This window comes from Antechinus flavipes, chromosome X, assembly GCF_016432865.1.
Source record: "Antechinus flavipes isolate AdamAnt ecotype Samford, QLD, Australia chromosome X, AdamAnt_v2, whole genome shotgun sequence".
In the NCBI taxonomy this organism is placed as follows: domain Eukaryota; kingdom Metazoa; phylum Chordata; class Mammalia; order Dasyuromorphia; family Dasyuridae; genus Antechinus; species Antechinus flavipes.
Window position 1 is genome coordinate 50,725,086 of NC_067404.1, and position 13,502 is coordinate 50,738,587.

The 13,502-nt window shown below is 32.4% G+C and overlaps 1 protein-coding gene across 4 annotated transcripts in view; it reads right to left on the reverse strand.

The window, feature by feature from the left end:
- Positions 1–3,239: 3,239 nt before the first annotated feature.
- The window catches only part of STAG2 (stromal antigen 2), a 128,392-nt gene continuing 118,129 nt past the window's right edge, over positions 3,240–13,502 (reverse strand). For all 4 annotated transcript variants that reach the window (XM_051969254.1, XM_051969253.1, XM_051969250.1 and 1 more), the window contains 2 exons: positions 10,464–10,541; positions 3,240–5,208 (listed from right to left, as the gene is read on the reverse strand). In XM_051969254.1, the coding sequence (XP_051825214.1) occupies positions 5,185–5,208; positions 10,464–10,541 (102 nt within the window). In that variant the 3' untranslated portion in view covers positions 3,240–5,184. The remainder of the gene's footprint in view (positions 5,209–10,463; positions 10,542–13,502) is intronic.

Below are 13,502 nucleotides of genomic sequence, written 5' to 3' on the forward strand. Positions count from 1 at the left end.
AAAGAACAAGAAACTAAGGATTGTTCTTTAAGAAATCATGGGATACTTTTGGTCTGATTTTTCTCACACATGACAAATATGGAAATGAGTTTAAAAGAACTGTACATATAGCAATATATCAGACTGCTTGCTGTCTTGGGGAGGGAGAAAAAAGTGGGAACACATAATCTTATAAGAGTTCTTGTTGAAAACTTTCTATGTATTTGGAAAAAATACAATTGATAAAAAAAATGGAAGAGAAAAAGAAATTATGGGATAAAATCTGGGAAGGTGTGTTTGACTTGATGTAGAGTGAAGTAAGCAGAACCAAAAGAACAATTTGTACAATAAACTTTGAAAGACATTAAGAACTCTGATCCACACAATGAACTATCATGAATCCAGAGGACTGAAGACAAATTATGTTACCCACTCTCCTGAAGAGGTGGTGGATTCAAGTTAAGACATACATTTTTAGAAATGTTAACGAGTGGAAATTTGTTTTGCTCGACTGCGCACATTTTAATGAGCTTTTTTTTTTTTTAATGGATGCGGTGGGAGAGAAAAATAAATGCCCCAAAATTTAAAAACAAAAAAGGGGGGAAACCCTTCAAGTGGTCCTTAAGTCTGTCTGAGGGGAGAATGGAATACTAGGAGGCAGCCAGCAAGGCTTTTTCTTGACTGGAAAGCAATATGAAGCTTCTGCAAGCGAGGGACTGGACATGCCCTTTCATTTCTGATATGGAGTAAGATCACATATATAATCTGTAGATGGTTATTAAATGCCGAAAATTATGGGAAAATGTAACACATATTTAGGCACCTCATGGGTGCCTAACACTGTTAGGAACTTTAGCAAAGGGTTCATATAGTTGTAAATGGGTCAGCAATCAGAAAAAAATTTTTTCAGGCAATGAAATCTCTCCACCAAAATACCGGTAGATGACCCATTAAAAATAGAATAAAAAGCACCCTGAAAAATAGGAAGGGGAGGGAGAGAAGAGAGCCAGTTAATAAGGCAGTAAGATAGCTGGTTAAGCCAGATCAGCTAACTGAAGGTCACTACATGACCTCTACAGGTTTCCAGTAGTAGATAGATAATGATGAAGTAAAATGAAGAAATGAAAAACCAACCCCTTATGTAAGAAACCATGGATGGATCTGAGAAATATTCTTTGCTGAGAAAGTCATTTCTTCAAGAGGAAATATCTTTATGAAAACCATCATGTGTAAAAGAGCAAAACTATGTTACATGGACTTTCAACTCATCCACAAGAAAAAGTAATCAAAATTACTTGAGGAGTAATACATTTACTCAATGACATCAAGAATGGTATTCTTTAAATAAAGGGAAAACCTTGGGAAAAGTGAGAGGACTAAGATAGTGCAGCAGCCAAATAAAAGGAAGTAAAAATTAATATAAAATAGGTTTACGGTTAAGTTGCACCAAAACCAAACACATTTGAATTGCACAAAATTTTAATTTCTGCCAAATTAGTGTCCTGTGCATAAAAAGGATCTATTAAAAATCAAACTTCTCTATAGAAGATAAAATTTCATACATTGGAAAAACCCATTTCTAAATATTAACTTGTTTCCTTTGTAGGAAGATACTGATACTTTTGTCTTAAGAGGACCACAATTTTTATATGAATATTGAAACAGAATAAGGAAAATATTGGTTTCAAATTGAAACTTTCCCCAAACCAATTACAAAAAAAAATCTAGCTAAATTTCAGCAAAAGAAAATTAATGAAAATGAGATTTTAATACATGATGCCTTCTAATACAGTTTAATCAAGTAGTTTATATTCAAAACTTGAGGCAGACAAGGGAAAATGCAACAAAGAGCTTAAGAACCACTCATAAATTATGTCTTACCACTTTTTGTTTGCTGTTTTCTAGTACAAAACTGGCCAACTGCTGAGTAAGCCTACTTTTCAAGAACACCAAGTTTTTCTGACATTGGGGGGGAAAGAGTGTATGGAAATTTTGTGTTTTAAAACTTCTGAGATACTTTGAGAAGCTGGGAGTTTCTTTACTGACAAGAACTGGGATGAATTCAATATACAATTTATATTACTTTTTAAAAAATCATAAGTGCTGTTTCAATTTGGGTTAATTTTTAGTTATTTTAAAATAAAAGAGAGCAAAGTGCCAAAAATATCCCTTCCCATCTAGTAGTCCTTGTCATTAAAAACATTAGAAACAACCAACTAAACAGTTTCTCAGAAAAAACAAATTTGATCTAATAGGTTTTTCAACCTCAATGAACAGGCATTTGTTAAGCACTTATTATGTACCAGACACTAGGAGACACAATATGCTTTATCTTGTTTATATTCCAAAATCAGAGCAAAATCTCTGCTTGTGGGCTTCTTAACATATTGAGAGTAGTAAGTAATCCCTCCTGGTATCTCTTTCCCCAAATGTCCTACATCTCCAAGATTCCCATTAATGTCTTAACTTAGCTGAATCCTAGGAAGAACTATACCTTTTCAATTTTACTCATTCTCTTCGTTTCATTTGAAAACTTTTCAAATGAATTAAACTAGGTTATTCATCATTCAAATCATGAATCCAACCGACTCCTTAAAAGGAGCAAAGTTTCTTGACTCTGCCACAAAGCATATACCCATTTGGTGATATGTATAAAGTGTTTTCAATAATATTTCTTAACGTGACAGTAACAGTTTTGATTTATTTTTAAAGTATGTTCAGCAACGACAAATGTTAAAGAGTTTACATGTTACCATTTTAGGTTCTCACTATAGGGTTAATCAATCCAATCTCTCATAACTAACTGTAACTAGATCAATTACAACCTAAGTGATTATGTCACACTAAGGATGACTTTCTTTTCATTTGTTAAAAACAAGCTTCATTTTACCTTTGAAGGTCATTGACACCTTCAACACTAACCAGATTACTTAAAGACTTTTTCTGGAGACAATTTTACAAAGCAGTTATTTTTAACAGCTTTATCCCACATTAGAAGACATTTAAAACAATCATGATTGCATAGCTTTTCTACTTTAAGTTATTAACCCAATTAGTGCTTTATTCACATTAAAAAACTTGTACAATTTGTTACAAATATAAAACAGTGCTGTTTTCCATACATTATATCAACTTTGAAACAAACACTTAAAAGACATGGTAAAAGAATTCCTATAAACATAACATTTCCATCAGGATAAAGCTTACTTTAGCTGCCCTCCCCCCATCCCATGTGATTCAAAAAGAGCAAACATACAACATACTGTAGGTTTATTTTTATTCAAAAAGTTACTGTCTCAAGACATAAATACAAATCAGAAAACAGTACAATTAGGACAATAGAATGTGGAGGACAACAGGTTAAGGTAAATATATAAAACATTTTTAGCTGGTTGAAAACAAAGCTGTAAGAACTGCTTTCACAAAGAAATGCTCCTTTTCAAGAGTGAGAAAAAAAATCAACTTAAGTTTAAAATCATATATACAGTCCTCTCAGCAGCTCTATTAAATGCAGTGGTGTGGAAAACAACATAGGCAGTACTTTCAGACATGAGAATATTTGTTTATGAAAGTGAGTTAGGCAGGTCTGGTTTGGGGCTGGTTAGTACCCCAATGATTTAGTAAAATATTTAGATTTGATCACAATCCCTTAGATAATCTATGGTTTTTGGCTACCACAGCCCAATGCTTACTTTGGGGAATCTAAAAACGGGAAGCCTTTCTTAAAATTCACCTATCTGGGGATGTTCTTGTATTGCAAGCATAGTAAGGCATGGAATGATTAAAAGAATATACCTCAAGAACTGAGAGACAACTGACAAAAAATATACATATGTAATATAAGTTAATATTTTGTTTAAAATGATGTCTAGCTGCCTAAGCCTAGCAAAATGAGTTGATGTCAAAATGGCAGGTCGCCACTTTCTGTTTGATTTGTTTGTGAAAGGACACGAAATGAAGTTTAAAGCTTAGCTTTCAAAGAATATTATGGGTTATGAATTTCTATTATCCCATCTAATTTACATACAGAGGAAATGTACTGTAACCTGTTAGAAGTATCTTTAACCTGAAGACTGCTTGCAAAGACAGATAGATAAAACAATATAAAATACAAATTTAAAAATCATTTTAAAGCATGGAACACTCATGCTTTTCTATTTTTAAACATTGTTAAACTTTCAATATATTTCTGAAACCTCATAATTTTAAGTTGGAATTTAAAAGTAAGAAAAAACTAAACAAACTGCGCAATTATAAAATCAGCACCAATTTATATATATATATAATTTTATTTAAAATTTAGATTCCCTATTCCCACACTCTAATAAGCTGTATAATTTTTGTTTAGAATTTTTCTGCAAACATACTACAATAAGCTTCTTTTATTTGGAGACAAAATACAGTGGCACTACTGGAAGGAATTTCACAACATTACATTTTTTTTTTCTTAAAGGACAAGCAAACTTTCAGGGTCAATAATGGGCAAGCATGTCTGAGACTGGTTACCTTCTGGCAGTTCACTGCATCTGGGTATTTCTGAGAAGGCTAGAGAAGCTTTTGGAATTTAAAAATATCTCAAAATACATTTTAGGTGAAAAAGTTGAAGTAGTTCTGCTTCTAAATTAATTTCTCCAAGATTACAGTACTTCAAAAACAAAGCTTCCATTGCTTGAAGTTTTGAGCATTTAAATTTAAAATGCCAAACTCTTCTGTTCTACAATCCCAGGATGGGAAAAATTAATCTACCTGTCATTTAAGTTCACTGATGTAAATAAAAATTCAGCAGAAGTGGTGATTATTTAATACACCCAGTAAATAAATGAGTGAGAAAAGGACTCATATCTGTATCAAGTACCTCTCAGATTATGGTTAGATTAAAAACGTGAGGGAATACTTGTTATGATTCAAAATCAACTGATAACACACATAAATAAAACAATTGCTTTCCAACAAAAACTGTAGCTTATCCTCAAATTGTTTACTTGTCCTTTACTTTTCTTTTTTTTTTCTTTTTTTTCTTTTTTTATTTTCTTTTTTTCTTTTTTTTTTTTTAGGCAAACAAAACTGCCTCTCACAATGCACTTGATCTTGGTAGGCATGTTTCATTCTCCTTAGAGAAAAATCTGTACAGGATTTCACTGTATCTACTACCCCAACTTTATTGAAAAACTTCCTCTTCCACTTAGAAAATGACTTCACCACAGTTTAAAACATTGACACCCCAAGGACCTAATGAGAGAGGAAAAAAGACTGTTAAAAAACAAACACACATTTGATCATTTTTTCTATCTAACTCAAAGGAAAAAAAGTTTGCAGTCAGTGTAATGAAATGGCCCAACTCTTTTGCTAACTTGAGAATGACATTTGTTTCTTAACCAGAATGCAATGATAAAACCAGGATTAATCTTATTTGTATAAGTAGGCAAAGAAGACTCAAAAATCAAAAATTATCTAAATAAAAGGTAACATCTTGCATTATCTCACATAGAATAGCCCAGAGGAAAAAGTGAGAACCCAATTTCAGTGCACCTATATTTGACTATCTGTACTCAGAAACAGGTACAATTAACTATCAAAGAGCAGGCACATGGCAAACAGAAGACTTCCTGGCAGGAGCCAGGAGCGCTTTACCCTTTTTGTGTCATGAAACCATTTAACAGTCTTGTGAGACCTCTGGATTCCTCAGATTAATATTTGGAAATAACGGAAAGAAATCCCTACATTTCTTAGGGAATCCTACATTAGACTAGAATCCTATATTAGATTAGAAAATTATTTTCTCCCATCTTAGGTTAAGAATCCTTATTTTGGGAAAAGATGGTCAATACAAGCACTAGCTAATAACTTATCAGGTATCAAATATTAGACAACTAAGGAAAACAGCAGAGGGGCTAGGGCACATTATTTTTAAAAAGAAAGGCAGAACCTAGGTTTTAGTTATTTATGCACTAAAAAATGTAAGCAGTTATATTTCGGTAAAGTTAAAAAGAAAGCATCATCTTTGTGATCCTGAGTAGAAAGACAAGATGAACTTGATTGAATGGGCCAAGATTCATGATTACAGATGAAAGGAGAAAAGCTAAGTACCATTACAATGAAGCCCATGAAACATTCAAATTGCTTCCCTGAATAAATGTATGCTGCTAGAAAAATAACATTTTAAGACATAGGAAGATACTGAGTCTAGACTTAATAGGGAATAATAAATGCTTTGAACTCTTTAGGGAAAGAAAAAAATGCATCATTTTCTCATTGTCCTAGTGTCTGGCTTTGTGGTTACAGTCCACATGGGTCAAAATTAGCGCCAACAACAATATCAGGAATACTTAAACTTTTAAATACAGAATGTGTATGCAAGAATCTTTGTTGTATTGAATATGCTAATAGTAGATCGTTCAAGCATGAACTAGGTACTGGGACATAAGAATAGCTTTGTTATGCTATGCCTTCTTTGTGATTATTGTATTATGTACTGTATTGTGTTTATGTCATTATTGTTTTATATTTTGATGGTAAAAGCAAAAGCAAAAATCTTCTTGTTCTCAAAAGTCTTTTTGTTCTTTTAATCCAAAACAGGCTTGTTCAAACCAGGATTATGGTAAACAACAATACAGACAACACAAGTTTTAAAAAAAAAGTCTGTGTTATCTTGGTGTTAATGTCTAAGAAGGGCTGACCTGTATGTGGAGGAAAAAAGCAGGGTGACAATGGGATAAAGCAGCATTCTATGCTTCCAGACAGTAGATTGCCTATATTTTAAAGGCTAATGTCTAATAAGAGAATACGTCAAAAATAATGTGCTAGAAACTTTTATCTCAATTGATGACAGTATTTCATTAAAATAGACCTATCTAAGAATTGTTTTAAAATGATTTCAGGACTGCTGTGGGAGATGGTGTGATATAGTCAGAAATGTACCGCTTTCAGTATTATATCACCTTCCAAGTAGAAACTTAATTTTTTTTTTATTATTCATTGTCTTTATTGTAACCTATACATCATCCTAAAATTGAATATAAGTATATATGTGGACATCGGTGCTACTGGAATAAGTCAGGACAGTGGTTAAATATATCAGACAAAAGAATGGCAATCTGAAGATGAATTTTGAATTGATCGGGTTTTTTTCTTTCATTTTCATAAGGAAAACAAATCTCTGAAGAGAAAATCATGGAATGGAAGAGCTATAAAACCTGAGAGATCAAACAGTCGAACCTCCTTATTTACAGATGAGAAGACTTGTGTCTTAGTAAAGATCACAAGTCTAGTGTAAGCTTTTATATTTCGTGCTATGCTAATTCCCTTTATTAAAGTATTATAGTATTTAATAACATAATATTTATGTTGCTTTCTAATTCGTTGCCACATACATTACAAATTCCCTGAGAGTAGGAATCAGGTAAAAGAATACAGTACAGTAGAAACTTGACTTATTGGTAGAATTTTGTTCTGTTACTCTAAAAAATTCCATTATACAAAGACATCCTTAGTTCCCACTCTTGAATTGTACATTTATTTCTACAGGTCATTGGTGACGACAAATTTGATCATTATTAGTATCTTTTCTACAAGTTTATACGCATAAACAAAATATTCAAACGTCAATTTTTAGTGTCTACCCATAATCCCAGCATGTAGAAGATATAAAAAAGGTTACAATTTTGTGAAAATCTGTTTAAAATATCAAAGAATTTATTTTAAAAACCTCAATATTAAGAGGAATGGTTTCATGTTTCTTGCTGCATATTTCAAACACCATTGATATCTTCGTTATGTATGCTTTTTTAAAAAGTGAGTGATGAAAAGGTCAGGGCCATATAAAAGGAAATTTAAACTGGCTTCAGAAAAAAATCCAGTTCTCTATTGCAGCAAAAACTAAAAACAAAAGGCATTTCATAAATCAAAACTGAAACACAAAACAGATTTGTTTAAGGAAATTTTCATTATCATTTTTCATTGGTACAACTGAGGGAGGGGGATTATGAAAAGGCTATACATGTACCTTGAAATAATCAAGTCGATTTCTTAATTTGGAAAATTTTTTCAACTTTTTTTTAAAAGCACATAACCACATGTTAATCTGCTGCCATCATGTGGTGATAGTGAGGAAATGAAGATTTAGATTCCACAGGATGTGGGAAAATCAATTGAGATTGACAAAAATCACAAAACAGCAATACAATTTGCAATGAAGTCTTTAACATAATCTCTGTATCTTTATCAATAAGAGTGCTGTGCCACATAGAATTGATGTAAAAAAGAATATAAAACTGTAAAATCACAATTTGGTGAATTCCATTTTTCTATACTGAGCTATAGTTTTGAATGGCTACATTAAAAAAAAAATTAAGTTACTCTTTCACCCATCATATCAAAACTATCCATGGTACCCCATAGGTAAAGGATAATATTTAAGAAACACAAATTTCATAATGGCAGCCTGTCTTTCTCCTAGGATAACAAACAGAAGAAAAATGAAATTTTATATTAAAGAAATATAGAAACTCACTTTAGCTAAAACTGTTGATTTTAATGTCTACTGTGAATCTTTAAAATATCTTACTGTTTTTCTGTCTTATGACATAGAATATTGAGTATAATTCAATATAATGTTAATCACTACTATTCTGAAAATTAGTCTCATAATCTAGAATGTTAAGATTAAGTTGAATAGATGTTGAGCCAAAGATATATTTTTGAAACCACTGTCTGGTGAGTTAATGTAAGGAATTTCCCATGAATTAGTTGTTCAAAATTGTTGGGGCATATACAACTTTGTAAGACACTGTAACTGTACAAAACAGTGGCTCTATGTGTGTTATGAGATTAGACTAAATTATTTCTTGAGTTTAAGAGATTTAGAGACATCCAGCTAGGGGTGTTTCTGTATAAAATTTACAGAAAAGGACTCTTGCTTCTGTAACTTAGCAAGTAACAGCTTTATATGAGTAAAATCTTTAAATGTTATATCTATGCATAACTAACAAAAATACAAATATCTGTATTAACAGAGACACTATGGACTCACTGTGTGGGCAAGCCAGCCACACAGCTAAATGGCAACAGTAGGGATGTGATTCTAAGAGGCTTCGATTCAAAGGTGTCGCCTTATCATGACTTCCCTCTGAAAATCATCCCCTGGATTTTAAGCACTAAAACTTAATGATCACATTTCTAATTTATATCTGGAATTTCTCTGGGGAAGGGAGTTTTTCCTAATGAAGCCAGATATGGGTAGGTGACCCCAGAATAGCATAAAGGTATCAGGCACCTAGATAATTTGGAAAAACATGTTGAAAGATGAGGCAATATGGCACCAAGGAGATACTCTGCTTAGTTCGGCCCTGCTTGCCTGACTCTAAAGACAATGTCAATGTGTTGAACCTTTAGAAATTCTGTATATCTTAGAACTTTATTTGAGGTCAAAGAAGACCCGTGCTTCTGACATTTTTTTTCATAAAAATTTAAAATATAAATAATTTCCTTCCTGTTCTTTGAGAAAAAATACTCAAATTCTCCTTCTTTTAAAAGGTAAGATGAACCAAAGGAAAACATGTCTGGATTTTCTTCTAAGATAAAGAACAAGGGAAAAAACTAATTCTTTATTACAGGCCCACAGGACAGAACCTTATACATAGTATATGCTTACTGAATATGGGTTGAGGAAATTAATGTTCTTCCTAATCTTCCTTCCATTTTCATCTCTATATTCCCTTTCAAATGTTTACTGAAGGGATAGGAGAAAAAATGTAATCTTTAATTGTAAGAAGTATAGAAAGCTAGTGCCCAAGGACCAAGCTAAATATTCAGTTTTAGGGGAAAGAGAAACTAACAAATATGAGGATCTAAGATCTAGTTGCATTCCAATGAATACAAGAAAACTTTTTGTCTCTTCTCATTGTTTTTTACCCCTCTAAAATAATAAAAATTCTTTAAAAACTTTCCCAAAATACATAGATATCCTTTTGGAACATAAGGGTTCAGGAACTATGCCTATTCTGTAGTGATCAATGGAAAAGCCCTGAAGTTCAAGTTAGAGGGATAATCAGGAAAAGGGCAGTAACTTGGGATTTTGACAAAGACTATAAAGTATACCCAAGTATTTATGCCATTAGAAAGCTCCAAACTACAAAAGATTCACCGATGAACTGTTCCATCAACCTCTTCTCCCTACAAACTCCACTGGCTCCAGTACCTCAATTCCTACTGCTTCAAATAAAATAGACCAAGATATGTTCCTAGTATTCTAAACCAGAACTCAATGTATCTTACCAAAGACACATTATATGTGATAATGAAGTCTTACAGAAGTAGACTTCAGGTATAGAATGAATTAATTAGGCTTTGTCAATGAGCCTAGAAAACTGATCATCATATTCCAAGTTCCAAATAACTCACAAACATGTTGAACACAGCCCAAATTTTAAGTTGAAAACCACTTATACTTGTGAGTTTAAAATCCTAATGACTTAAATTAGACTTACTGATTCATCCATAATTGAAGCAGGATCAAAGAAATCAGGTTTCAGCTCTGTCCTCTCTCTCCTGTTCTTGGATGGTGGCTTTAAAAAAAGAAAAGGACAAATAAGTGGAAATTCAAAAATAATTAGATGGTATCTGAAAAAGTAGTCCTCACATCATCACTGATCAGGTAACAGAGTCTAAATATTTTACAACACTGGAAAGATATTATACATAAATATTATTTAAAAGAATAAAAATATAGTTCATTCAAGGAAAAAAGAGCCAAAATACACAAATCCAACTTTACATTTCACAACACGCTATCTAAAGCAAGACTATCTTTAAAAATACTTGAAAATAAAGCCAAGTAAAAATGAACTGGACTTGGCCAAAAGAAAACAATTATTTCTGTATCATCTCAGTTTTTTAGTGCATTTCTTTGACAACTTCAACTAGTAATAATTTAAATCCCTGCTAGCTCTGATGTTAAATCTTAGAAAGTGCAAGGATATAAAGAACTGAACCTTTATTCTTGAGCAGCTTACAATCTCTTAAATGAGTAAAGAAAACATTTAAATTGTGACTTAAATTTCCCAACTAAGTGCAGAGGAGAGGTAAAAAGAAGTATAAGAGGTCTTGAAAACAAAGGAATTGGCCTATGAAATTACCATACGCAAAAATCATCGGTCAGTTTATAATACTCAATTCAATCTAACAAAAAGGTTGGAAGACTAAAGTTGAAGGGAGCCCAAAACATAAGCAATGTACATACTTGATTCAGTAGGTAAAGGAAAATGAGCAGAACCTCTGAAATGTTTTGAGAAAATTAGAGTTATAATCAAAACTCTTCTTTGGAAACAGTAAGCAAACCTAAAGAGTCAACAGACTAGAGGGAGGGGTGACACTAATTAGAAGGCTACTTCAACAGTCCAAATAAAGAATTTTTAAAAGCTGAACTAGAATCAAAATAATGAGAAAGTAAAGAAGAGGCTGATTCAAGAGATAGTATAGATATGTAAAATTTACAGGACATAGGAAGTGAAGAGATATGAAAGGTAAAGGACATAGAGAAGCTAAAAACATTTTATACAAAAGTGACTAGGAGAATGATACTTTAGTTAATGAACAGTAACTTAGGAGAGAAAAAAAACAGATTTGAGAGCAAAAGATGAATTGGGGGTTTTGCACACAATAAACCTGAGGAGCCAATAGGAATTATAGTTAGCTGGCAGTTGGCTATGTAGATTTTTTTATTCGGAGTTTGGAGAAAGTAGACTACATAAAAATATTTTCAAGAGATAGAAATGGTTGAAAAATCATATGAAAAAATCCAGAAATCAAAGGGAGGTAGCAAGTCAAGATCAAGTGAGAAAGAAAATAAAAATGCTATTTCCATACAGTGTACCAAAAAAGAACAAACTGATGAGAAGCTCAAAAAAGACATACATTTGGCATGAAATAGTGATAGGCATCTATTAACATGTACAACTTCTAGAGTCTTTTCTCTGCCAAAAGTTGAGTAGTTAATACTTTCTTGGCTTGACCTAATGATAATTTCATCTTTCAGAAAGGTAAAAAGAACTAACAAGGAAAACAGAATTTCTTCTCACCACTAAAGAACGCTTTGAGAGAAAAAGGATACACAGGGAAGGAAGGAAAGGAGAAGTATCTGCTATTATAACAGAAAAGGGAAATCAGCCAAAAAGAGATGGGAGGCATTTAAGAACAAATGCTAACTATACAAAAGAAAACAATTCTGATGAAGAGAGTATTTTTTCTAAAGAAAATGGTACAGGGGCAACTAGAGATGGTGCAGTGGATAGAGCACCAGCCCTGAACTCAAGAGGACTTGAGTTCAAATCTAATCTTAGACACTTAATACTTCCTAGCTGTATGACCCTGGGCAAGTCACTTAACCCCAACTGCCTCAGGGGAAAAAAAAAAGGCACATTGAGTAAAACAGCAATTTAGATTTTTCATCACAATTTGAAAACTCATAAAAATTATGTAAAAAGAAATTATGAGTTCAATATATATATGTATTAAGATATAGGTGACCATAAAATCATGGTCCAGGATTTTCATAACAACTTAAAGAGCAAAGATGCTCAAAATGAGTGGTAAAAAGAGGAGGAGCAAAGAAAGGATAAGACTACTGTTTAGAGTGGCTTTGGAATTAGATAGAATTATTTCTTTGAACTACTCTCACTTTACTTTGATTTTTCTATGAAAATAATGCAAGTTGAACTAAATATGCAAAAGGAAAAAAAACACATGGCTTAGCAAACAGCTTAAGAACAAGACAAATAAGGAGAAAGCCACATGGTAGCTACATGTCCTTCATGAGTTCAAGTTCAAGGGCCTAAACAAATTACAATCTAGGATACTGAAAGAACTGATAGATGTTACTCATAAGATCACGAAGGAAAGGTTCCACAAAGATCGAGAAAAGAAAACATCCTGATTACAAAAAGAAATCAACTTGAACCCTGCAAACTACAAATCAGAGGACTTAGATTCCTCATAAAAATTCTAAAAGACACATTTATAAAAATGGTCTAGATGGAAAACTAGAAAAGCAATAGTTATCAAAAAACCAGTCTAACTTCCCTGAAAATAGGTGTAGACTAACCACAGTGTCACTTTTGAAAGAATTATTAAACTCAGATGGCCTTTCAAACAGTTCTTCTGGAGAAGTCAGAAAAATGCTAAGAAATAGTGAATTCAGAACTAAATGAACAGTCAGATTCAAAGGGTTAATTAATGGTTTGATGTTAACTTGCAAGTCATCGGTAAAGGAACCAAAAGCGATCTGTACTTGACTCTGCTTTGTAATATTTTTTAAATCAATGTCTTGGATACATAAGTATCAAATTTGCATATGATAGAGCCAGAAGAGATAATGTACTATGTGACAGGAAGCAACACAGTAGAATGTGATCCACATCTATTAAGAAGAAATGATAACTGAAAAATTTGGGTTAAAAAAGTCAATTTTTATCAAAAAGGATAAGTATGGCTAGGTAGAAGACTCAAGCATTTTCAAGAAAGGCAAGCTT